At 41.1% G+C, this 26,269-nt stretch overlaps 2 protein-coding genes across 2 annotated transcripts in view; one reads left to right on the top strand and one right to left on the bottom strand.

The window, feature by feature from the left end:
- The window catches only part of SSH2 (slingshot protein phosphatase 2), a 286,303-nt gene extending 272,730 nt beyond the window's left edge, over positions 1-13,573 (bottom strand). Inside the window, exon 1 of the mRNA XM_066263132.1 lies at positions 13,309-13,573. Within this exon, the coding sequence (XP_066119229.1) occupies positions 13,309-13,371 (63 nt within the window). The 5' untranslated portion in view covers positions 13,372-13,573. The remainder of the gene's footprint in view (positions 1-13,308) is intronic.
- Positions 13,333-26,269, top strand: part of EFCAB5 (EF-hand calcium binding domain 5) — a 129,798-nt gene continuing 116,861 nt past the window's right edge. The window contains exon 1 of the mRNA XM_066258326.1: positions 13,333-13,375. The gene's annotated coding sequence lies outside the window, so the exon portion shown is untranslated. The remainder of the gene's footprint in view (positions 13,376-26,269) is intronic.

Genomic DNA, 26,269 nt, shown 5'->3' with positions numbered 1-26,269 from the left:
CAAAGTCTGAACCAAAAACCTCTTGTTATATGCAGGTTCATTTAGTTGCTTTGGAAATGCATCTTCTCAAAGTTGCATTCAATTTCAACTGCCAACTGTTTGGTATAGCTAGATTACACAAATCATTCTTCTCACCTATTGTTTCCTTGCACAAAGATATAGTATTTGGACCCATGAATACATTCAGTGTCTTCATTCTCTGTATTTAAAAAGTATCTGTCAATTTCTGTTCTATTTTGCCACATGATTTATAGCTTTGATCACTAAAAATGCCAACATATGCAGTCTGATTTGACTATACAAACTAAGATCACTTGCAATGATCTGTCGTACCATACAGCAAAACATCCAATAGATTAATATGCTGCTAAGCATGGTCTAGTAAATTGATAAATTCTCAAGGAATGGAGATTTTTAAAGATTACAGTTGCATTAATCATTCTGTATGTTACTCTAGAGTCATTACAAAACCATAAATAACATACTTTGCCACAGAGGTTAACAACTAGAGCAGAAATTCCCTAATTAAAAAAAAAAACACTGAAGTTATTGAGTAAAAAAAATTATTTTAAGAAAAAAAAGAGAAACCCTTGAAATAGGCTCTTCATTTGAATTATATTGTCATAAAGTAAGTATCTTCCCCACCAAATTTGTATTAAAATGAAAAATTGCTTAATAACTAAACAGCAACCCTAAATCACCATCATTATAAAAATGACTAATACGTCATGAGTGCATGCTTACTTAGTGCCAGGCATGGTGCTAAAGCATTCTCTCACTTAATGCTTACTTCTATAAAAGAAGTACTATTTATTACCTCTATTTCACAGATAGGCAAACTGAAGTATAGAGGAATTGAGTTGTCTGAGTCTAGTAAATTGTAAAGCTAGGATAAAGCTAGGATTCAGATTTCTTGCAGATTCCAAACCATCACTATGCTATATGCTCCATGTTGCTATAGGTATTTTTAAAAGCCTAAGAAGAAAGAAATGAAAATACTGTTAGCACTTCCCCACCCTCATGTGGACTATATTAGAATCACTGGCAGACACTATTTTTATTCTAAACCACAACAGCTTTCTCAAACGTCAAAGAATCAATAAGCTTCCTTAATAGATTAAGATAATATTTTATGAGAAGCTAATGTGTGGTTTAATTCTTGCCTGAGACATGCTAAATATTGTAATTGTGAAGAAAAGGCTCTCCCAAATTGTTACTTCTGATGTAACAAGGAGAGAATCAGTGCTCCAAAGAGAAAGTTGCACAGAGATGTCGTCCCTTAAACTTTTATAAACATAATTTTGTACATTCCCTTGTCTGAATCAGTAAAACAAATGGGGTTTATTCCCTTTTTTATTTATTAATTTGAGAGAGAGAGAGAGAGAGAGAGATGGATGGATGAATTTGTTGTTCCATTTATTTATGCATTCACTGATTGATTCTTGTATGTGCCCAGACAGAGGATTCAACCCAAAACCTTGGTGTATCACAGGGGTCAGGAACCTATGGCTCGCAAGCCAGATGTGGCTCTTTTGATGGTTGCATCTGGCTTGCAGACAAATCTTTAATAAAAACAATAATAACATTAAAAATATGCCTGACCAGGCGGTGGCACAGTGGAAAGAGTGTCGGACTGGGATGCAGAGGACCCAGGTTCAAGACCCTGAGGTCACCGGCTTGAGCACGGGCTCATCTGGTTTGAGCAAAAGCCCACCAGCTTGAACCCAAGGTTGCTGGCTCTAACAAGGGGCTACTTTGTCTGCTGAGGGCCCGCGGTCAAGGCACATATGAGAAAGCAATCAATGAACTAAGGTGTTGCAACGTGCAATAAAAAACTGATTGATGCTTTTCATCTCTCTCCATTCCTGTCTGTCTGTCCCTGTCTATTCCTCTCTCTGACTCATTCTCTGTCTCTGTAAAAAAAATATATATATATGTGTGTGTGTGTGTGTGTGTGTGTGTGTGTATATATATATATATATAAAACATTCTCATGTATTACAATCCATTCATTTCCTACCACTCATGTTCATGGTTGCGGGTGGCTGGAGCCAATCACAGCTGTCCTCCGGGACAACAAGATTTTTATTGGATAATGCATAACGTACACGGGTCATTGTGAGGTCGAGAAGTAAACTTCCCTCCTTTAATCAAGTAGTCAGCTAGCTAATTGCAGAAACCCTTTTGATGAAGAAGATGGCCAAAAGATGAGGAGTATCGTACTTTTCAGCAGAATGGACAGAGGAATTCACCTTTGTAGAGAGAGCAGGTTCTGCAGTGTGTCTAATATGCAATGATAAAATTGCATCGATGAAACAGTCAAATATAAAGCAGCACTTCGACACATGCCATACTACATTTGCAAGAAATATCCAGCGGGGAATAGCAGGAAGAAAGCATATCAAGAGCTACTGTGCAGAGTGCAAGCTAGTCAGCAGCCACTCCGTGTTTGGACCCAACAAAGTGTCTGGAATTCGGCTAGTTTTGCTGGTGCTTTAGCAATTGTGAGAAAAGGAAAGCCATTCACAGATGGGAAGTATGCCAAAACATTCATGCTTGATGTTGCCAATGAACTTTTTGACGACTTTTCAGATAAAGACAAGATAATCAAACGAATAAAAGACATGCCTCTGTCGGCAAGAACTGTTCATGATCATACCATCATGATGGTAAATCAAACTGAGGCAACACAAGTGAAGGACATAAATGCAGCACCATTCTTTTCTCTCGCTTTGGATGAGTCAACAGACATAAGCCATTTATCCCAATTCAGCGTGATTGCAAGGTATGCTGTTGGTTACACACTACGTGAGGAAAGTCTTGCTGTTTTGCCTATGAACGAGACAACAAGAGGGGAGGATTTATTCAAGTCTTTCACTGAGTTCGCTAAAGAAAAAAATCTACCGATGGATAAACTTATTTCGGTGTGTACTGATGGTGCTCCGTGCATGGTGGGGAAAAACAGAGGATTCGTAGCGCTTCTTCGTGAACCTGAAAAGAGACCCAACCTAAGTTTTCACTGTATCCTACATCAGGAGGCGCTTTGTGCTCAGATGTGTGGCGAGCAGCTTGGTGAGGTGATGTCACTGGTCATTTGGGTGATCAACTTTATTGTTGCCCGAGCTTTAAATGATCGCCAGTTTAAAACACTGCTGGATGAAGTTGGGAATAATTATCCTGGTCTGCTTCTGCACAGCAATGTGCGTTGGTTGTCAAGAGGGAAGGTGCTCAGCCGTTTTGCACTTGTCTGAGCGAAATCCAGACTTTTCTTGAAATGAAAAACGTCGAGCATCCTGAGTTAGCTAACACTGAGTGGCTCCTGAAGGTCTACTATCTCGTGGACATGACTGAACAGCTGAACCAGCTCACTGTGAAAATGCAAGGCGTTAGAAATAGTCTTATCCCTTCAACAAGCAGTGTTTGCATTTGAAAACAAGCTGGAACTCTTCATCACAACACTGAAATAGGTCGTTTACTACACTTTGAAAAACTGATGCACGCACAGCAAGTGACCCTGCTCAACATCTTGATCTCCATCAGCTAGCTGGGTTCACATCTAATCTCCTACAGTCATTCAAAGCGTGCTTTGGAGAATTTTGTGAGTGCACTCGTCTTTTTAAGTTCATCATCCATCCACACGAGTGTGCAGTGGACAGCGTGACCTGAGTTACATCCCCAGTGTCTCCGTCAAAGATTTTGAGCTACAAGCTGCTGACCTGAAGGCCTCTGACATGTGGGTGAATAAGTTCAAGTCACTGAATGAAGATTTGGAAAGACTTGCACGACAGCAAGCAGAGTTGGCGAGCAAACACAAGTGGGGAGAAATGAAAAAACTTCAACCCATGGACCAGCTGATTGTCAAAACTTGGAACGCGCTTCCCATCACATACCACACACTGCAGCGTGTGAGTATTGCTGTACTGACAATGTTTGGCTCTACGTATGCATGTGAGCAGTCTTTCTCACATCTAAAGAACGTTAAGACCAACCTACGATCACGTTTAACAGATAGAAGTCTCAACACCTGCATGAAGCTTAACCTCACCATGTATCAACCAGACTACAAAGCCATCAGTAAAACCATGCAGAACCTGAAGTCGCATTTAATAGTAAGAAGTACATCATTGGTTAGTAACAACATAACAACGTCATTAAAAAGAATTCAGAGACTTATTGTACTTTAAAAGTGTTGGTCTTACATAAAATGCACACAGTTACTTGTATTTAGTGTTAAACATATTTTATGGCTCTCATGGAATTACATTTTTTTTCTGAAGCTGGAAATGGGGAGAGACAGTCAGACAGACTCCCGCATGCGCCTGACCGGGATCCACCCGGCACGCCCACCAGGGGCGAAGCTCTGCCCACCAGGGGGCGATGCTCTGCCCCTCCGGGGCGTCACTCTGCCGCGACCAGAGCCACTCTAGCACCTGGGGCAGAGGCCAAGGAGCCATCCCCAGCGCCTGGGCCATCTTTGCTCCAATGGAGCCTTGGCTGCGGGAGGGGAAGAGAGAGACAGAGAGGAAGGAGGGGAGGAGTGGAGAAGCAAATGGGCGCTTCTCCTATGTGCCCTGGCCAGGAATCGAACCTGGGTCCCCCGCACGCCAGGCTGACGCTCTACCGCTGAGCCAGGAATTACATTTTAAAATATGTGGCGTTCATGGCTCTCTCAGCCAAAAATGTTCCCAACCCCTGGTGTATCAGGACAATGCTTTAACCAACTGAGCTACTCAGCCAGGGGTTTTGCTTTGTTTTTTGTTGTTTGTTTATTTGTTTTTTAAAATAGGGGAAAGTATGGATGTGGGAAAGGTGAGGGGCAAGGTAATACCTCCAGATACACACTTTCCGAAGACAGAAGCTCCAGTATCTAGCTACCATACCTCAGAATAGTGGTTTCCAACCGCCAGACCACTGCCTTAGACCACACTAGTTTACAATAATCACACTGTAGATAACACTGGCTTCTGATTGTAAATGAAAATAAAAAGGATCAATATTTAGAAGTAAACAACATTTCTTTCACTTTCTTGGCTTCAAAAATCTTTTGCTCCTCCATCTTTTCCAATCAGTCTGTTCCACATTCCCTATTATTCCTTATTGCACTCACCATACCAGGTTTTTGACTACACATGCTTAGTTTATAGCTGCCTTTTCCCACTAGACCTGTAAATAAGGCAAGGGTACTGCCTTATATATAATCCCACAGTGCTTAAGGCTCTCAACAAGCTCCTGCTGAACTGAGTTTATCAAGTACCAAGATGTAAGCAGCAAAATGACTCAAATTGTAATGATTTCAAACTAGAGCAGGGCAAACATGAAGCAAAATATTTAAAAAAACGGAAGCAATCAAACAGCACCTAGACATAGAGACTAATTCTAACACCTGGAATGTAATTTAGTCTCTGAGTGTGACAACCAAAGTTTAAATCCCAGCTCTGCCACTCCTAGCTGAGGGAGTCTAGACACTTCTCTGAAAATCAGTTTCTTCATCTGTAAAATGGGAACAATAATAGTACTCCTTCAAATGGTTGTGATACCTATTTAGAGCCAAACTCAATGTACACAGCATAGTAAACACATGAAGCATGGTAGCTATTAGGACAGTTATATATATTTATAATCACAAATTTTAACAAATCCAATTAAAAGGAAAGCCAAGAGAATATATATACTGTACTGTATTAAAGGTAAAAGTTAGTGCCTAGATGTTATAATTCAGAGGGAATTATTTTTACTTCTCCGGCCTCCTTTTCTGCACTTTACATGGCATCAGCACTATACTGCTTGTGGTTCCCAGCATACATCGTGTCTAACACTGTACCTTAAGTTCACGCTTAAGAATGTTTCCCTCCTCCCTGCTACTCACTCCTAACCTTCTGTTTGCAAACTAGCTGCCACTCCATCTTTAAGGCTCAACTCAAAAGTCCTTGTTGGCCTACTTTCTCTTCCTCAAGGCTTATATAATTTGTGATTACTACAGTGTATTTTAATTACTTATTTAATACCAATCTTTCCACTGTTACCCTAAATTTCCTCAAGTCAGAGACTAACTGGCTGTTTGATCCCCAATCCTGGCATGAATGAGTAAATAAATAGGTATCTTCAGAATCAAGTATAACACTGGATACAACAAGGTACTAAATTATTATTTTTTAATTGAATTACATAGCTCTATAAAACCTAGGCTGGAACACGATATACTACTTCTCCCCATTTATTTCTAAGCATATCCTCTCCCACTCGGTAAGTGAACTATTTCCTGTCTCTCAGGAAATCTAGGGAACCATGGAACCTTTCACTACATTTCAGAGCCAAGATCACCTCACCAGACATTCTCTTGACAAACAGGAAAATAAGGGGCACTGTGAACAGCAGCTGTGCTGCTGGGCAAGAAAATGCAGAGCAGTTTAGTTGTTAAAATACCTGAAAAGGACTCAGTGCTGAGAACCAGAGAAAGAGAATGGATGAGATTACCTGCACAAAATAGCATTCATTTAATATGCTAATTAACAAGATTCCTTAGGTCTCTCCCATTTGCACAAGCCTCTAGCAAATTTCAAATTAGGTAGAGTCTTATCAATAATCATATTGTTTTGTTTTGCCTTTTAAAAAAAATTTAGTTTCCCTACCACATATCACTAGGTTTTTTTGAATGAATAAACAAATAAATGAAAAACATGAATATGTGAATACCTACAATAGGTCAGGTACTATGTAGCCAAAATGACGGCACGCAATTAATGGAAAAACAGTAAAGCCCCAAGCTGCTGGAACCAGGAATGAGATTTACTGGTGTTGCAGAGTAAGGCAGTATGGGCTCTGCACAGTGCCTTTTCCAGGCTGGGCGTAATCTAGAATCTGTTCCCTTTCACCTAAAGCCAGATAGAAAGGATGAGAGACCTGAAGATACCCTTTGATTACCAAAGGTCTGCTTTTCCCCTGGACTTCCCGGATACTTCAGTCAATTTTTAAAATCTAAGCTAGTTTAAGTTTATCTTCTGCCCATGCAATTTAATGAATACTAAGTAATACCTGCTAAATTAACTAAACTCCTGTGGGAACAGCAATGAAACTTCAAAGGAACACACTCTAGTTTATACCCCAATGTAGTATTTTCCAGAGGTGGAATTATACATTAGAAAAAAAGAGTATTTCATAAAATAAACTGGGACAAGTTGTTAACTATTTGGAACAAAGTTAATTTAATATTTGCCTCATATCATGTAGTAAAACTAATTTCAGGTGATTAAAGTTAAATATAAAAATAAACTATAAGACAACTTCAGAAAATAAGGGTGAATATTTTTCTACTCTTGATGGAAAATTGAACTAAGTAGTAAAAATTGACAGAAAATTTAACTAGTAAAACCATGTGAAAAATAAACACAAAAATAACTTTGCAGTCATTAAAAATTTTAAGTATCTGTACATCAAAATAAAATAAAAACAAACAAAAATGGAAAACAAACAACCAAGTACAGTAAAGAGGAAAGAGCCATGATGTCGTCCCAATATGCCAAGGTTGTAGGTTCGATACCCAGTCAGGACACATACAAGAAACCACCAATGAATACATAACAAAAAACAAATTGAGGCCTGACCTGTGGTGGCACAGTGGGATAAAGCGTCGACCTGGAACACTGAGGTCGCCGGTTCAAAACCTTGGGCTTGCCTGGTCAAGGCACATATGGTAGTTGATGCTTCCTGCTCCTCCCCCTTCTCTCTCTCTCTGTCTCTCTCTCTCACTCCTCTCTCTCTAAAAAATCAATCAATCAATAAATAAATAAATAAAAACCAAATTGATGTTTCTATCTCTCTCTCTTTTTCTTCCTTTCTCTCTAAAATCAATAAATTAAAAAATTTTAAGAAAAATATTTAAAAGCATCACTTTTAAGTATTTATAATTCATATAAATCAAATTAATATTTGCTATGATTTTATTTTCTCTGCTTAGGGACAGAGTTGTGGTCATATAAGAATATATATAATTCAGTAATATTTTATTTATCCAGCATCATTAGGAAATAAATTAATTAAAATGTGCATCTTAGGCCCTAGTCAGTTGGCTCAGCGATAGAGCGTTGGACCGGCATATAAAGTCCCGAGTTCAATTCCTGGTCAGTGCACACAGGAGAAGCACCCATCTGCTTCTCCACTCTTCCCCCTATCCTTCCTCTCTATCTCTCTCTTCCCCTCCTGCAGCCAAGGTTCCAGTGGAGCAAAGTTGGCTCAGGCACTGAGGACAGCTCCATGGCCTTGGCCTCAGGCGCTAGAATGGCTTCAGTAGCAATAGAGCAACGCCTCAGATGGGCAGAGCATCGCCCCCTACTAGGCATGCTGCGTGGATCCGGGCAGGGCACATGTGGGAGTCTGTCTGACTGCCTACCCGCTTCTAACTTCGGAAAAATACCAAAAAAAAAAAAAAGTGCATCTTAAACATCAAAACTTTGGTGAAACTTGGATGAACATCTATCTAAAAATATACTTTGCTTGATCCTGACTGCTTAAATCAAGACAAAACAAGATTAAGCTTTCTTATGATGATTCAGGGTCATCATTATGACCGTATAATAGTAGCTCTGAGGGAGTACCGAACCTTAGGTGGGTATTTGTCCTTACATTAAATAGTCTGTAACTGCTATTATTTTTTCCTCAGGCCAGCTATTTATAGGTTTTCTTCCTCCCTTCCTTGCTGTAAAACCATCAGCTATCATTTCCCAGAACTATAAGGAGCCTGCTTTTAGAAGCACCTGCCACTTTGCATTCCTATTTTGCTGTTGGTAATAATCTTCTAAGAGTAAGGAAACTAAATATCCAAGTTTATGAGAATTCTGTGTGAATGAAGTGATAATAGGCTTTGAATAAAAGTATTACCTAAAAATGATTTGCACAGACTTGGATGATTCTAGGTTACAATATAAATAAATGTTACAATATAAATGAACTCCAAAGAGAGTGTGAATTCTTGACTGTATCTCAAGTCTTGGTTCCTTTCCTTATACTGTCAAGTTCTCAGAATCAGAAACCCGTATGCTGTTCCTCTTATCACACCATCGAAAGAGATGTGACCAGAAGCCAAGGAACTTAGTTCTAGTTCAGGTTCTTACACCAACTAGTTTTACAACCACCAGCAAATATTTTAACCTTGGTAACCAGTCTTGCATGACTTATGAGGCTGCTCTATAAAGCTCTAGATCATGATCACAAAAACATTCTGAGGCCCTGGAGAGTTGGCTCAGTGGTAGAGCATTGGCCCAGAGTGTGAAAGTCTCGGGTTTGATTCCCGGTCAGGGCACACAGGATAAGCACTCATCTGCTTCTCTACCCTTCCCGCTCTCCTTTCTCTCTTTCTCTTTCTCTCTCTTTCCCTCCCACAGCCAAGACTCCACTGGAACAAAGTTGGCCGGGGTGCTGAGGATGGCTCCATGCCTCCACTTCAGGCACTAGAATGGCTCCAGTTGAAATAGAGCAATGCCCCAGATGGGTAGAGCATAGCCCCTTAGTGGGCATGCTGGGTAGATCCTGGTCGGGCACATTTGGGAGTCAGTTTCTCTGCCTCCCTGCTTCTCACTTCAGAAAAATACAACAAAAATACACCACAAAACATTCTGAGAAATATAAAGCACTACAGAAAACTAAGGTGTTTTATGTCTATATGACCCTATATCAATATAGGTATCCAATCTGAAAATTCATACCAGAAGGAGTAGAGAGTGAGAGATAATTATTAAATTGCAAATTAAGTAGGAAACATCTATTATCTAGGAATAACAATATATTCCTAGAGCTGGTGTCTATGACTCCTCATTCCCTTTACCCAATCAGTCCCCAGGTACTTTGTGTCTTCTCCACAATCCCACATATCTGCCCCTTTCCTTCCATCACCATTTCACATTCCCAGTTCAGGCCTTTACTGTCTCAGACCTGGCTACTATAACAGCCTCTAACTGGCTCCATTCATGGCCTTTCTCTCTCAAATCCTTGTGTCCCACAGTTGCTACATTAATTCTCATAAAACACCACTGTGATCAGCTCTGCTCAAAATCCTCTGAGGACCTTGCAGTACCTTCTCTATCAAGTTCACACTCCTTAAGCTCAACAGTCCCTGTTCAGCCCTAGATGCCTCCCTCCTCACCTTTATCTCTTACTACTCTTTCCAAACAAAATCTTTCCTCGACTGGTCTATTTAAGACCTCAGTTATGACTTGTACTTTTCTGTCTCTAAGTCTCGGTGAATACAGCTTCTCTCCACCTACAATACTCTCTACTTCCCAGCTTCCATCTCAACATATAGAAATTCAACCCATCCTTCAATGCCTAGTTCAAGAGCCACCGACTTTGTAGTTTTTGATTACCACAAAGCAAACTGTTGATAGATTCTAAAGTTAGACACATTTGGGTATGAATTACAGCTTCAACAACTTAGTGTCTCTGGGCACATTCCTTAATAGCACTTTGCCTCAGTTTCTTCCACTTGTACAATGGGGATAATAGCAATTTCCCTGGGGTATATTGGGAGGAATAAATAAGTCAATCAATGTAAAGCATTTAACATGATGTCTGGCATAAAAAAGACCCAAGAGATTCAGAGATTATTACTTTTGCCATTAGTGAATTTATCTTAACCTGAATTCAGACAATACTTATGGCCATTACAAATTTACTGTTCATGTATATATAGTATCACTCCTCTCACTCTCCTTTACCCTCTCGTGTTTTTTCTTCCTCCCATTCCCTCCACCTCCCTCCCAAGATTACATAATCTTGATAGAGAATATTATATCTATTATACATCTTAGTATCTAGAATAGTCATTCACACCAAGTAGATGATCAACAGATTTGTTTAATCCCTAAAGAAAGAATAGTGAAAAACTGACGATATTAAAATGTCATAATTCTTATGGTAAAAAGTATAATAAAATGCTTAAATAATTAATTAAAAATCTAAATTTCCAGCCTCATGAAATTACATTTCTCCTTTCATGGTTCTCTAGATTCTTTCTGCTCATTCTTTTAAAACAAACAATTCAATCTATTCATGCAGCAAAAAATGCAACAACAAATATATGCAAGTCAGACAGCATCCTGGAACACAAGGGCCAGGAGACAACTCAGCTGAATGCAGCTCTGGATGAAGCGAAACAGGAAGACAATTTAGAGGGAAAGGTAACAGGCTCGTCAGTCATGTTAATATGTTGATTGTTTCATACACACACCCTAGTCCCAGGATTCCTTTGCTTCTGGGCCACAAATAAACAATTGAAATAACCAGGCTAGTATATAGCAAGTAGATATAGAAATATAAGTCATATAGCTCAACAACTGAGCTTACCACATGATTAATTTAATTACTTATGTCAAAAGTGATATTAACATACCTCAAGACTCTAACCAAGTTTGGCAAATTACGTCATATAAAGTAGATATGGTCTTACTGTGTACTAATCATTCACCTGAAGAAAACTATTATAACTTGATGTACATATATTATTATAACATCAAAGTTTTCAACAATGTCCAGGAAAAATTATGTCAGTATATGACTCGACAGTTGCTTTTCAAACAAAATCAATCCTGGTAAGCATTGTCCTCAAAGAGTTTACTAGTGGAGTGAATTAAAATAATCTTATGGAGTATTAATGACTTTCCAAAAACTAGTATAAAGTACCACATAAAAGAATAAAGTATTGTACATTGAATTTCTATCCCTATGATACTTGTCTTCAGAGGACCTTAAAATGTTTCCTAGCTTTGAAGGGCAATTATTCTCAAATCATTGAATCTTAAGAGTTGGAAAATACCTTAGAAGTCCCCCATTACAAGAATACTATCACCTCCTAGGCAAAAGGCCTCCAGCCTTTGCTTGAATACTTTCAGCAATGGGCACTCACTAGTTTGCAAGGCAGTCCACTCCATTGTTACAGAATTCTTCCTTACAATCATTGGAAATCTGCCTCCCTAAACTTCTACCCAAGGATCCTAGTTCTGCTCTCAGGAACACACAAGGTAAATTAACCTCTGAAATCTAATCACTTCTAGAATTAGGATATATTTGTCAATTTGGTCACACAAACTGCAAAGAAAGCTCAGAAAAAAAGAGAAAGGAACCACCACTATACGCAACACAATTTTGAAATTCAGGAAACTATGTTGAAATTACAAGCCAGTTAACATATATATATTAAGATTAACCTGATTTTTTACAGTGGAAGGTGGCACCAGTGTTTACTGAATACCTTTTTGCAACTTGAAACCACTAAATCCACCAATGCAGTTTTTAAAATTACAATTCTGGAGGAAGTTCAAGATGATTTTTCCAATTGTCCATCTTTTCATTCGGTCTATTTCCCTCTAACACATCTGGATTTTTTTTTTAAGATCCCATTTCGCCTCGCTGGTGCAATCTTTTATTTTGAAAAATAACTATTTTCACAAATAAAACCTATAAGAATAGTATACAGGAGTGGGGGGTGGGGTGAGAAAAGAAGGCAAAGGGCCCAGCAGGAAAAGGCTGGTTACTGGGTATTTTCCTGCTGGAAGCATGCTTCACTGGCATAGGCATCTGACCTAACGAGGCATACAAACACAACCCAAGAACAAGAATGATCATGAGCAATGAGTGTAAGCCATAAATGTCTATAAGATGCAAATGAATTGGCATTGGTCATCATGCAGCACCAGACAGATGCTTTGGGGTATCGTGGAGGAAAGGTAAACGGTCCAAGAAGCAGAAGCCACAGCCACTTTGGGGGAGGGGAGCAGAGGAGAAACCAAGGAGTAACTACTGATCAGCAGCAGTCCATTGAAGCCTGAACAGTACGGAGCACAAGAGAGACAGCAACTGACTGGGGGAAGGCACCCAGAGAGAAAGCCTGAAGTGTGTGCAGTGTGCAAATACTGAGCGGGTCCATGAAATGGGTGTGGGTAAGGGGACGTGTGTGGGTCTAAGGGGCAACGCAGCAGTACCATGGTCCTCTCCCTGCAGCAAAGCAACAGAGGGAAAAAGAAGGGGGAGGGTGAAAAGCCAGAATGACTCATTCCCGAAAGGAAGTGCTCAAGCCATAGCCACAGGGGGTTCGGGTGAGGGCTGTGAGAGCTGGGTGCTTAGAATGATGGGGGCAAAAATCAACGTCCCGTAGTTCCTGCAGCTCGTCGTTAAGATGGGGAGGGGAGAATTCGCGGCAGCCAAGTGCCAAGGCCTGGGAAGCGGCGCGGCGCGTGCGCAGTGGCGCTCGGCGGGACCCGCTGAGGCAAAGCGGAGCCGCAGTGACAGAAGCGAGCTGAGCGGCAGCCGGGAGGGACTCACCGAGGCGCAGGGGCTGGAGGTGGTGCTGGGAGTAGGCGATCGCTGAACCGTGACCAAAGCCATCTAGGTGCTGCTGGGTTGTTCCGGGCAGGGCATTCTTGTCCTGAGTGTGGGGGACGGGAGGGTGACGGAGCCGGAATGGGGAAAGGAGTGTGGGTTGGAGGTGAGGGGGACGGGGAGGACTAGGAGGAGGCCGCGGGGACAGCCGCAGGCTCCGCACCCACCACCGGACTCTCGCAGACTGACGCACCGAACCGGCGGCTGGCGGGCGGACTGACGGGCGGTTCAGCAGCTGCGAGGCACAATGAGTGTTCCCAGTGCGCAGGCGCCACCTGTCAGCAACCGCCTCTCCCCTCGGCGCGCGCCGCTGCCTCGCGGTAACCCTTGAGTTGCCGGAAGCCGGCGGGAAGTGTGCGCCTCGGGCCGCCGCCCCCTGCCGGGTTTCCTCCTTGGCGGTGGAGTCGCGCCGTGCGCCCGCGAGGGGTGGGGTGCAGGCTGTGGGGAGTGTGGGGGTGGGGGGGGTGGGGGGGGGGTGCCGGAGTCCCATCTCTTCATAGATAACCATTTTATGAGGTGGGGCACACAGCTTAACCAACCTTAGTGGAAAGAAACTGAGGTGAAAACCTGATGCAAACACGTTCTCTGGTGGGAAAGGGCTCCGCGGAGATGGAAACGCTCTAAGTGTGGGTGGGACTCACTGAGCTGGAAAGCCTTCTGACGCGATCAGGACACGTGTTTATCCCCGCTTCGACCCGGCCCTCGGGCTTTTTCTCAGTTTTCCCACCCTTCGGCCTCAGAGTCCATATTAAAATGACGAGACTTTTCGAAAGATTTTTAATTTTATACCCTGGACTCTTCATTCTACCCTCATTTTTGCTCTGTTACCCCGGCCTCTGTCTAAGGACTCATTCATTATTTCCGAGGCGCAGAAAGGCTGAGTGAGCCCGGGCGGCCGAGAAAGCTGGCTCGGAGTTCGGAGGGTCCAACCTGCTCTTTTACCTCCCACTTGCTTCCTGCTGAGAAGAAATTCTCTTAAGCAGGATTTGCTTCTTGAGGTTTCTTCTCTTTGTCTCTAGATTTCATTATTTCATAGACACGTGTGAAATGAATATTAAATATTTTGAAGGAATCAATGTCTAAAAGATAAGCCGTCAGCAGAACATTAAGCCAAGAAGATAATGAAAAACTAAGATTAAAAAGGGGGGAAAGATCGCATTGTGCAAATACAATTGATTATTGACAGAGAAAGAGAATTGACAAAGCTACAAATTTCTCAGTTTGGGTGAATCTGGTAAATACCACCATGCATATCAAAGCTGTAGAAAACACATATAGGAGTTGCAGTTATTCAAGTCCACCTTCTTCTATTTGTCACTCAAACTCTCTTAGATCTCATTGCTTCTTTTAAACTGACAGGGCTGATGAACTCTTTCTGGTTTCTATATGGTTAAGTGCCACTAGAGCCCACTGTGCTGAGCCTTTGTTCTCTCCCTGGGGCGCTGTGGTTGAAATAATTAGCAGGGAGGTTCCATCATGAATCAGACACTGAGGGTCCCTGTACTGTACTGTACTGTCCTGCGTAGAAATGTATTACAGAGAATTCAGCTGGTAGGCTTTTGCCCCCTGGTGGTGGTCAAGACTGCCTGTGAGACAAAATTAAACATGACTAAACCATCTTGACTGAGTTTTTCCCGGAGCTACCTGGTGAACAGGAAAAGAGTATACAAAGTTCAGAAGTAAGAACTTTGAACCAATGCTTAAAAAAACAAACAGGAAGCTATATGCACAGCCAAGAAATATAGCTGAAAGCTGTATGAACTCAAATAAATGAAACACATATATGGTTTATAAACCAAAGTATCATTCTAGAAAAAGTATTATTCAAATCAGTAGGTCTTAGAAATGTACTTATATGTTAACTTTCTTTTTTTTTTTTTTTTTATTTATTCATTTTAGAGAGGAGAGAGAGAGAGAGAGAGGAGAGACAGAGAGAGAGAAGGGGGAGGAGCTGGAAGCATCAACTCCCATATGTGCCTTGACCAGGCAAGCCCAGGGTTTCGAACCGGCGACCTCAGCATTTCCAGGTCGATGCTTTATCCACTGCGCCACCACAGGTCAGGCATATGTTAACTTTCTTACTGACTCAGGGATTGCAACACCAATTATCTACTTTTTTATAAAAAGATCTTATTGATTGATTTTACAGATGGGGTGGGGTGGGGACAAGAAGTATCAACTCATAGTTGCTTCAGTTTAGCTCTTCATTGCTTACTTGTCATACCTGCTTTGACCTGGCAAGCCCAGGGTTTCAAACCAGTGACCTCAGCCTTCCAGGTCCCAAGCTGTATCCATTGCGCCACCACAGGCCAGACTAAGTCTCTACTTCTGTGTAGCAATATAATTTTAAATTCTTTTTGAAGATGAGAAATAATTCCTTTAATCTTACAGTGGGAAAAAGCACTACCATAGGAGTCAGAGGACTTGCCTTCTAGTCCTGCTCTAAAACCTTAAGCAAATGGCCTAAACTTTTTGAATTTCTTCAGTTCTACTATGAAGCTCTAACTAACAGGATTCTTGTGGATTCCTGTGATCAAATGAATTATAAAATGCAGTATAAACTGTAAATCCTTGAATGTCATTGAGATTATTAGTTTCTAAAGTTTGTTCCAAGTTCTGTTAGCTTTTGCTGAGAGTACCCCATGTGTAGAAAATAGCATTAAGCATAAAGGAAACAAAAAGAACTATAAAGATGATTTTTTAAAAAGATGATTCATGTCTTTTCTTAATATACTGCTGTCAAAAATTAGGTGATATTTCAAAATGAATATCAAGCGATAAGAAAAAAAGCATTTTTATTTTTTACTAAACAAGAACATCAGAAAAGCAAATGATATGTCAAAGAAAGTTGTTCAATTATGCAAATACTAGAAAGCCCGGCGGTCATACGAAATGACCGCTGTTCTAGATAGATATTATAAATTGTAATTAAAATGATTTGTGCAAAGGTGTCTGCTAATTCAAACTGAATTACCCAGGGCAGGCGGCAAGGACACCCCTTTGCTTACTGCCCCACAGGGTTTCCCCCTTCTACTTGCTTCATTGCTTAAAGTAGAGTGCAATGAAGGAAACCACTGGTGGTACATTTCTTAAGAGCCACCGCTAGCTCAATAAATAAAGGTGATTTAAATAATAAAATGTTAATTCTCATGTCAAAGATCTCTTTGTACACAACATTTCTTGTGTAGATCTTTCCATCATTTTTAAGCTCACCTTGCAGAGGACCATCAATTATTTTTAATTTTACGTCCGTTCTTTCACAAACTCTTGAACAGGCAACATAAAGTTGACCGTGTCCAAATGCAGGCTCAGGTAAAAAAATGCCAACACGCTTAAGTGTTTGGCCCTGAGACTTATTGATGGTCATAGCAAAGGCAAGTTTTACAGGAAATTGTCTACGTCTCAATTGAAATGGCAACCCTGTTTGAGATGGAGCCAAATCAATTCTTGGAATGACATGTATTTCACCTTTAGAGGAGCCAGTCAAAGACTTAACTATTATGACATTATTTTTCAATTGGAGAACCTCTAGTCTTGTACCATTGCAAAGACCCCTTCTGGTGTTAAGATTTCTTAACAGCATAATAATTGCTCCAATCTTTAACCTCAATTTGTGAGGTGGCATGCCAGAAGGCGGGACTATTTGAATGCCATGCAACTTCACCCCATTGGCTAGTACAGTTACACAAGCAACCAATAAGTTATCGGCGACAAACAGACACTTAAGCCGCATATAATAAAGAAGATACAAAACCAACTTTTATTTAATTGATGAAAATTCACTATACAAAAGGCTGAAAGAACTGGAGTATCTGCACATTCCCTAATCCCCTAATTTTTATGAGCAATGTAGTGGAATTAGATTAATGGTTAAGATATGTCTCATCTGTAGGTAGCCATAGCATATCTTTTCTTCTTTTTTTTTTTTTTTTTTTTTTTTGACAGACAGAGAAAGTCAGAGAGAGGGACAGCTAGGGACAGAAAGACAAGAAGAGAGAGAGATGAGAAGCATCAGTTCTTCGTTGCAGTACCTTAGTTGTTCAATGATTGCTTTCTCATATGTGCCTTGACTGGGAGGCTACAGCAGAGTGAGTGACCCCTTGCTCAAGCCAGCAACCTTGGGCTTCAAGCCAGCGACTTTTGGGCTCAAGCCAGTGACCAAGGGGTCATGCCTATGATCCCACGCTCCAGCCAGTGACCCCACACCCAAGGTGGTGAGCCCGTGCTCAAGCTGAATGAGCCTGTGCTCAAGCTGGCGTCCTTGGCTCAAGCTGGCAACCTCAGGGTTTTGAACCTGGATCCTCCATGTCCCAGTTCGATGCTCTATTCACTATGCCACTGACTGGTCAGGTGGTAGGCATAGCATATCTTTTTTATTTTTTTAAGATTTTATTTATTCATTTTAGATAGAGGGATAGAAAGGGGGGAGGAGCAGGAAGCATCAACTTCCATATGTGCCTGACCAGATAAACCCAGGGTTTTGAATCAGTGACCTCAGTGTTCCAGGTCAACACTTTATCCACTGCGCCACCACAGGTCAGGCAGCATAGCATATCTTTATTCAGCATATCTGAGGTGATAAAAATCCTAGTCAAAATTGGGATTATAAGATACTCAAATTCACATTAAGTTTTTTATCAGGAAGTTAATTTATTAATCTATATGGGAAATATCTCTTTCTGTTATATGAGTTTTTAAGGAAACAGATTTATTGGTGCATGTTAATTTATTCACCCTTAATTGAGAAAATATTGATTGTGCATTATATGCTTAACATTTTAAACAATAAATAAGAGTCTATCTACCTTTCATAACAGGGTCATAGCCTGTTAGAAGCAGAAACCACATCAGATAATGACAGTATGGTCTCGTGGTACTGTGGCTTCAGTCACCACTGCTAGGCCCCCAAGGGAGATACATATATAGAAGTCTAGATATATACAGTGTTTTAGAAACAAAGAGGAGAAGGTCTGGGCAAATGTAGGCTTTATGATATTAGCTTTCAAGCTTTGGCTGTAGATCCCAATATAGCCGCTTTGTGAACTGAGCTGGATCACATGTGAGCATTTGAAATCTATGCTCTCTGCCCCATTTATACCTTCTCTTCCCTGGGTTCCACCCTGGTTCCTATTTGGTTTTCTGGTGACCTGAGGTAGGAGGTATCTATTTCAAATAGAAAATCATAGAATCCTCTTACTATGCTAGTTGAATTCGAGAAGAGAAAGACCAAGAGCAGGATTCCTACAAGACTGTCTGTCTCTCTGAGCCAAAGAGGTAAAAGTCCTCCTAGTTCCATTTATAGCATCTTTATTCTGAACTGTGATAATAAAGGCCTATTTGTGACATTGGAGTTCAATTAACCCTACCTTCACTTATTTGAGGGGTGAAATTTTAAGGGAACTTCTGAAATTCCGGAGATCAGTTGGTTCTTAAGCTTTGAGAACCTGATGAAAAATATTAACCATTTCTCTAGAGAAATAACACTTGCATATTTCATACACTCACTAAAATCCATCTAGGGACCCCAGGTTAAGAATCTTGATCTAGGCCCTGGCCAGTTAGCTCAGTGGTAGAGTATCAGCCAAGCATGTGGATGTCCTAGGTTCCATTCCTGGTCAGGGCACACAGAAGCACCCATCTACTTCTCCACTCCACTCCTCTCCTTCTTCCCTCTCTCTCTCTCTTTCCCTCCCACAGTTATGGTTAGATTGGTTCAAGCACATCACCCCAGGCGTTGAGGATGGCTCCATGGAGCCTCTGCCTCAGGTGCTAAAAATAGTTTGGCTGCATGCATGGCCCCAAATGGGCAGATCATTGGACCCAGACGGGTTGCCGGGTGGATCCTGGTCAGGGCGCATGCAGGAGTCTGTCTTTCTGAGTCTCCACCTCTCACTTGGAAAAAAGAAGCAGAAGAAAAAAAAAGAATCCTGATCTAAAATGCTTCTCAACCTTTTTTTCATATCATGACATCCATAGAAATAATATTTGTAGAGCACACTAGGATAAATTAAAGGGGATGTGAAGGCAACCATATGGGCTTGGTAAAAAGAATTGTTTTCGTTATTTAATATATGGAGAAAAAGAAGACAAACATATTAAGGATGATAATAAATATTATCAAATAAATTATTCTCAAAAATTTAATGAAAAACCTGAGATTGCATCTATAAACATAAACCTTTTTATGTAAGCTTTTATTATTGGTATAACTGCATGTAATCCCTCGATAAAACAGTTTAACAATGATCACTTGTTTATCATTATTGATGAGAACTTATTTTATACAAGAAGGTGATAAATTTAAAACAATTTCACAACAATCCAAAATTTACAAGTATAAATTATATTTGACTCTGATAGCTCTTTTTTCCCATCTGCTACTTCCTGCTCCCCAGATCCAATCAGTATAATGTCATCAATGTCCTGGACCAACTCATTGCTGATTGGAAGGTGAGATGCTCAATATCTCTGTGGGCTAAATTATGGCACAGAGCCAGAGAATTGATGTAGCCCTGGGGCAAGACTGTGAAGTTAAATTGTTGGCCCTGCTAAGAAGTAAATTGCTTCTGGTGTTCCTTGCCAATTTGTATGTAGAAGTAAGCTTTTACAGCAGTGATCCCCAACCTTTTTTGGGCCACGGACCAGTTTAATGTCAGAAAATATTTTCATGGACCGGCCTTAGGGTGGGACGGATAAACGTATCACGTGACTGACACAAGCATCAAGAGTAAGTCTTAGACAAATGTAACAGAGGAAATCTGGTCATTTTTAAAAAATAAAACATTGTTCAGACTTAAATATAAATAAAACGGAAATAATGTAAGTTATTTATTCTTTCTCTGTAGACCGGTACCAAATGGCCCACGGACTGGTACCGGTCCGCAGCCCAGGGGTTGGGGACCACTGATTTACAGGTCAATAGCTGCATACCAAATGGCAGGGGCTATGTTGCTTTGCTTCAGTAAAGATACCACATAAGGAAGAGTAGCTGTAACTGAAGCCATCATGTGATTAAATGTATAATAATTTACAGTCATTCTCCAAGATCCATCTACCTTCTTCATAGGCCAAACAGGCAAGTTAAATTGGCATAAGATACACTTCATCACTCCTGCTTCTTTCAGATCTTTATAGGTCTCATTAATCTCTGTAATTCCCCATTCTGCTCTCAAGAAAGCAATATTTTTGTTTACTTCCCTGGTATGTGTGTATGTGGGGATGGGATTTCTAGGGGCTTCAACTTGGCCCTTGATACCATAATGGCCATTCTTCCAGGATTAGAGAGCCAATATAGAAATTCTGCCAGATACCAGGTATCCTTTTAATTATACATCCGGAAACTAATGAAATCACCACAAAGTGGTTCTGTGGGCCCACTCAGCCCCCTGTGATTCAAACTTGAATTAAGGTTCCGTCTCTCAGCCCTGGCCAGTTTGCTTAGTGGTTAGAGCGTTGGCCCAGCGTGGAGACATCCCAGTTCAATCCCCAGTCAGGGCACACACGAGAAGCGACCATCTGCTTCTCTTACCCTCCAGCTTCTCTCTCTTTTCCCCTCTCATAGCCCGTGGTTCAATTGGTATGAGCGTCCACCAGGGTGCTAATGGCCCCAGACCAGGTTGCTGAGTGGATCCCAGTCAGGGCACATGCGGTAATTGTTCTATCTCCCCTCCTCCCACTTAAAAAAAAAAAGAGACTTCATCTTTCACCTGTCCACCACAAGCCCCCACTTAAACTGGTTGACTGCAATGGCATTTTGGGCCCCCAGGAATTAACATCAATTTTTGCCAATGTTTAGAAATCCCTGAAAAACCTGGATATTTCTTTTTTCCTAGCACACAATCATTTTAGGATATGGCCAGACATCCCTGTGGAGAAGACTTAAAGGAAGATTTTTAGTATATATCAATGGCACTGTTGCAGAATTCTCCCTTAAGATTATCATCTAGCCTTCCTTTCAATTGAGGGGCTTAGGTTTGGAAACTGGGTAGGAAGTCAGAATTCTTCATGCTGGTAGTAACATTTTTGGCCACTATATATGGATTTTAAATATTATGTGTAGATGATCAACATTTTAGTAGGCTGGCCATCTATTTTATTCTTAGGACCACTGTAATCTTTTTTTTTTTTTTTTTTTGTATTTTTCTGAAGCTGGAAATGGGGAAAGACAGACTCCCACATGCGCCCTACCAGGATCCACTCAGCACGCCCACCAGGGGGCGATGCTCTGCCCACCAGGGGGCGATGCTCTGCCCACCAGGGGGCAATGCTCTGCCCCTCCGGGGCGTCTCTCTGTTGCGACCAGAGCCACTCTAGCGCCTGGGGCAGAGGCCAAGGAGCCATCCCCAGTGCCCGAGCCATCCCCAGTGCCCGGGCCATCTTTGCTCCAGTGGAGCCTCGGCTGCGGGAGGGGAAGAGAGAGACAGAGAGGAAGGAGAGGGGGAGGGGTGGAGAAGCAGATGGCGCCTCTCCTGTGTGCCCTGGCCAGGAATCGAACCCGGGACTTCTACACGCCAGGCCAACGCTCTACCACTGAGCCAACTGGCCAGGGCCACCATAATCATTTAGCCACAAAAATTACTAAGGGTCAAAATATCTGGTTACCACTATATCTATACTTTTTATGGTAAATGTGCCCACCTTGTCTTTTGGTGGTTAAACATTGACATTAGCCTCTGCTACTTTGAAATGAATCATCCCATCACTCCTAGCCTACTGAAGAAAGCCACCATAGAGCTTTCCAAGGGTGCTTTTCAAGGTACTCCCACTCTCTAATATAAATGCCTTAGTGCCCTGTCTGGTTGGCTCAGTGGAGAGAGAGTCAGCCCAGCATGCAGATGTCCCACGGGTTTGGTCCCTGGTCAGGGCACATATGAGAAGTGACCATCGGCTTCTCTTCCTACTCCCCTTCTCTCTGTCTGCTCTTCTAGCATCCAGTGGATCAATTGGTTTGAGCGTCCGCCTCAAATCAGATGGGGGTTGTCAGGTGGATTCCAGTCAGGGTGCATGTGGGAGTCTGTCTTACTATCTCCCCTCCTCACACTTAAAGAAAGTGCCACCTGACCAAGCAGTGGCACAGTGGCTAGAGTGTTGGCCTGGGATACTGAGGACCCAGGTTATAAATCCCAAGGTCTCTGGCTCAGCCAGCTTGAGCACAGGATCACCAGTTTGAGTGTGGGATCATAGACATGACCCTATGGTTGCTGGCTTAAAGCCCAAGTTTGCTGGCTTGATCAAGGGGTCACTGGCTCAGCTGGAGCCCTCAGTCAAGGGACATATGAGAAAGCAAGCAATGAACAACTAGGGTGCCACAAGTATGAGTTGATGCTTTTCATCTCTCTCCCTTCCCCTCTCTCTCTCTCTCTCTCTCTCTCTCTCTCACATACACACACACACATACACACACACACACACACGCGCCTTAGTAATGTCCCCAGAGTTCTATAGGAAGAGGTACTTGGGGGTAGTATATGTGCAGGTCATATGTGATAAATCTACTCCAACATTCCTATCTCCTGAAGACTTTGGATTGTCTTATATTATGCCAGGGAAGTTCTGGTGTTTCAGCTTAATTAAACTGTGGAGTCCATGTTTCAGTGAACTTACCAAATGGTTAGTGTCACTCTCAGCTATAGATGCTAACACATTAAATCCTTAATTTCTGATAAGTGTGCTCATATCAAGAAATTCTAATCAACCCAGTACTGTTCTGTGCTCCTTGCTTTAACTGCCTTATAATATACTCTCACATATATTTGTTGTAGACTGCAAGTGGCAAAAAGCCTTTGTAAATTCAAGGCTTAGCAAAAGGCTAAGTTCTCCCCCCTCCACCTCCATATTGGCTATGATGCTGAGTATTTGCACCCACTTCACTTGCTTGCTTAAATTGCTGGAAGCAATTTACATGCTCTTCCTCTCACTCTTTGTTTGTTCAGCTGTTGGTTGCTTTCGCTTATGCATGGTGGGGGGATTACTGTTTATGCCTTGGGAGAGTTCTTGTTTTTGCCTCAGATGTGTAACTTTGTATCAAAGACTTCCTTATTTGCATTTGGCTATATAATAAAGCAAACTGGGGCTATGGGGCACTGGGATATCGCCATCAGCATTGAAGAGGCCTCCCGATCCCATCCTTTTTTATTAATGAGTCTGTTTTCTTAATTCCATGCGGTTCTCACTCAAGACCCAGAATTACAAACTGTGCTGGTCTGCACATATTCCCTGGGTTTCTGCCACCATATAAGCAAACAGTGAAAATCTTTTGCTATAAAAGTTATTTCCTCCTGGTCAGACTTTGTATTTGCCCTGCTGGAGCGTTTTAAGATCTGATTTTAGTTACGATTTTACTAGAAGCAAGATTAGGATGTGTTTGTGGTTAGTCTTAAAAAAATGGGCATCCTCCTGCAGGGCTATAGTCCCAGATGAGATTATTATTACAAGGTGTTTTGTTTTTTTGTGACAGAGATAGACAGAGAGAGGGACAAATAGGGATAGACAGACAATAAGGGAGAGAGAGATGAGAAGCATCAATTCTTCATTGCTGCTCCTTAGTCTCCTTGGTTGTTCATTGATTGCTTTCTCATATGTGCCTGACGGCACATGGGGGGGGGGCAGAGTGAGTGACCCCTTGCTCAAACCAGCGACCTTAGGCTTCAAGCCAGCGACCATGGGATCATGTCTGATGCCACGCTCAAGCCAGCGACCTCGGGATTTCAAACCTGGATCCTCCAGGTCCCATTGCGATGCTCTATCTACTGCACCACCACCTGGTCAGGCTGTTACAAGGTTTTTTAATTAAGAGAAGGCTAGTCTCCAAAAATACAGGAGGACAAACTGCTTTCATTGGCAGAAATCTCAAAGTGATTTAGGAGTTTGAGATTATTAGTCTTCTAGTTCAACAAAATGTCCCCATTCCAAATTTTCATAAGTAACTTGGCTAGATTGTGAATTCAATTTATAATTTGAAGTCCATAATTCTTGATGAATAGAGCCCTTTATCATTAATCATATAATGTCTTTATCTCTTGTTATAGTTTTTGGCTTATAGTCTATTTTGTCTAATATAAGTATAGCTACCTATTCTCTCTTTTGGTTTCCACTTGCATGGAATATATTTTTACATCCCTTCACTCTTGCCTATATGTGTCCTTAATGTGATGTAAGTCTCTTGTAGTTAGCATATAAATTGGGTCTTGTTTTTTTAACCCATCCAGCAACTCTATGCATTTTGATGGAAAATTTAATTCATTTAGAGTAATTATTGATAGATAAGCAAGGACTTACTAATGTCATCTTTTAATTGTTTTCTGGTTGTTTTATAGTTCCTTTCTCCCTCTCTTTTTGCCTGCCTTTGTGAATTGGTGATTTTCCGTAGTGATGTACTTTAATTCCCTTCTCTTTATCTTTGGTGCATCTACTGTAGATTTTCACTTTGTGGTTAACATGAGGATTGCATGAAATATCTCATAGATACAATAACTTAAGATGATAATTTCAGTCACATACAAAAACTCTATCCTTTTACTAGCTCCCTCTACATTTTATGTTGATGCCACAATTTACATCTTTTTATATTGTATATCCATTAGCAAATTATAGTAGCTATTGTTATTTTTAATACTTGTGTCCTTTAACCTTTGTACCAGAGTTAAGTGATAAATATACCACCATATTATAGTATTGGAGTATTCTGAATTTGACTATATATTTATATTTAGCAGTGTGTTTTATATTTTTATATGTTATTATGTTACTATTTAGGGTCCCTTCACTTTAGTTTGAAGAACTTTCAGCATTTCTTATAAGGCAGTTCTACTGGTAATAAAATCCCCCAGCTTTTTGTTGTCTGGGACTTTATCTCTATTTCTGAGAATAACTTTGGTTGGAAGTTTTTTCTTTGAGCATTTTGTAACATCCCACTCTCTACTGGCTTCTGCTGAGAAATCTGCTGACAGTCTTATGGTCTTCCTTTGTAAGGGACAACCTTCTTTTCTATTACTGTTTTTAAGATTCTTTCTTTGTCTTTGATTTTTGACTGTTTAATTATAATGTATCTTGCAGAAGATCTCTTTGGGTTGAATTTGTTTGCAGACCAATGAACTTGGATATCCAAACCTCTCTTCAGATTTAGGAAGTTCTCAGACATTATTATTATTATTATTATTATTATCATCTTGGAATTTTTCTGCAGTGAGAAACAGGGAGGCAGACAAATAGACTCCCACATGCACCCGATCGGGATTCACCTGGCATGCCCACTAGGGGTCGTTGCTCTGTTACAACTGGAGACATTCTAGCACCTGAGGCAGAGGCCATGGAGCCATCTTCAGTGCCCGGGCCAACCTTGCTCCAATGGAGCCTTGGCTGTGTGTGGGAGGGGAAGAGAGAGATAGAGAGGAAGGAGAGGGGGAGGGGTAGAGAAGCAGATGGGCGCTTCTCCTGTGTGCCCTGGCCAGGAATCAAACCCGGGACTTCTACACGCCAGGCTGACGCTCTACCACTGAGCTAACCGGCCAGGACCCTCAGACATTATTTTTAAAAAGAAGCTTCCTGCCCCTTTCTCTATCTTCTTAGATTGTCATAATGTATATAGTTTGCTTCTCTTGATGGTGTTTTCTAAGTCCAAAGGCTTTCTTTATTCCTCTTCATTTTAAAAATAATTTTTCTCTGAGTGAATAATTAAAATGATCTGTGTTTGAGATCGCTGATTCTTCTGCTCAGTCTAGTCTGTTGTTGAAACTTGCTATTGAATTCATTTCAGTCATTGTATTTTTCAGCTCAAAAATTTGTTTGGTTCTTTTTTATGTTTTGTATCTCTTTGTGAAATTTATTATTTCATTCTTGTGTTGTTTTTCTTATTTCATTAAATTATTTATCTTTGTTTTCTTGGATTTCTCTGAGCATTTGAGAA

Source organism: Saccopteryx bilineata, chromosome 2 (genome assembly GCF_036850765.1).
Source record: "Saccopteryx bilineata isolate mSacBil1 chromosome 2, mSacBil1_pri_phased_curated, whole genome shotgun sequence".
NCBI lineage: Eukaryota > Metazoa > Chordata > Mammalia > Chiroptera > Emballonuridae > Saccopteryx > Saccopteryx bilineata.
This window is presented reverse-complemented; position numbering and strand designations above follow the sequence as displayed.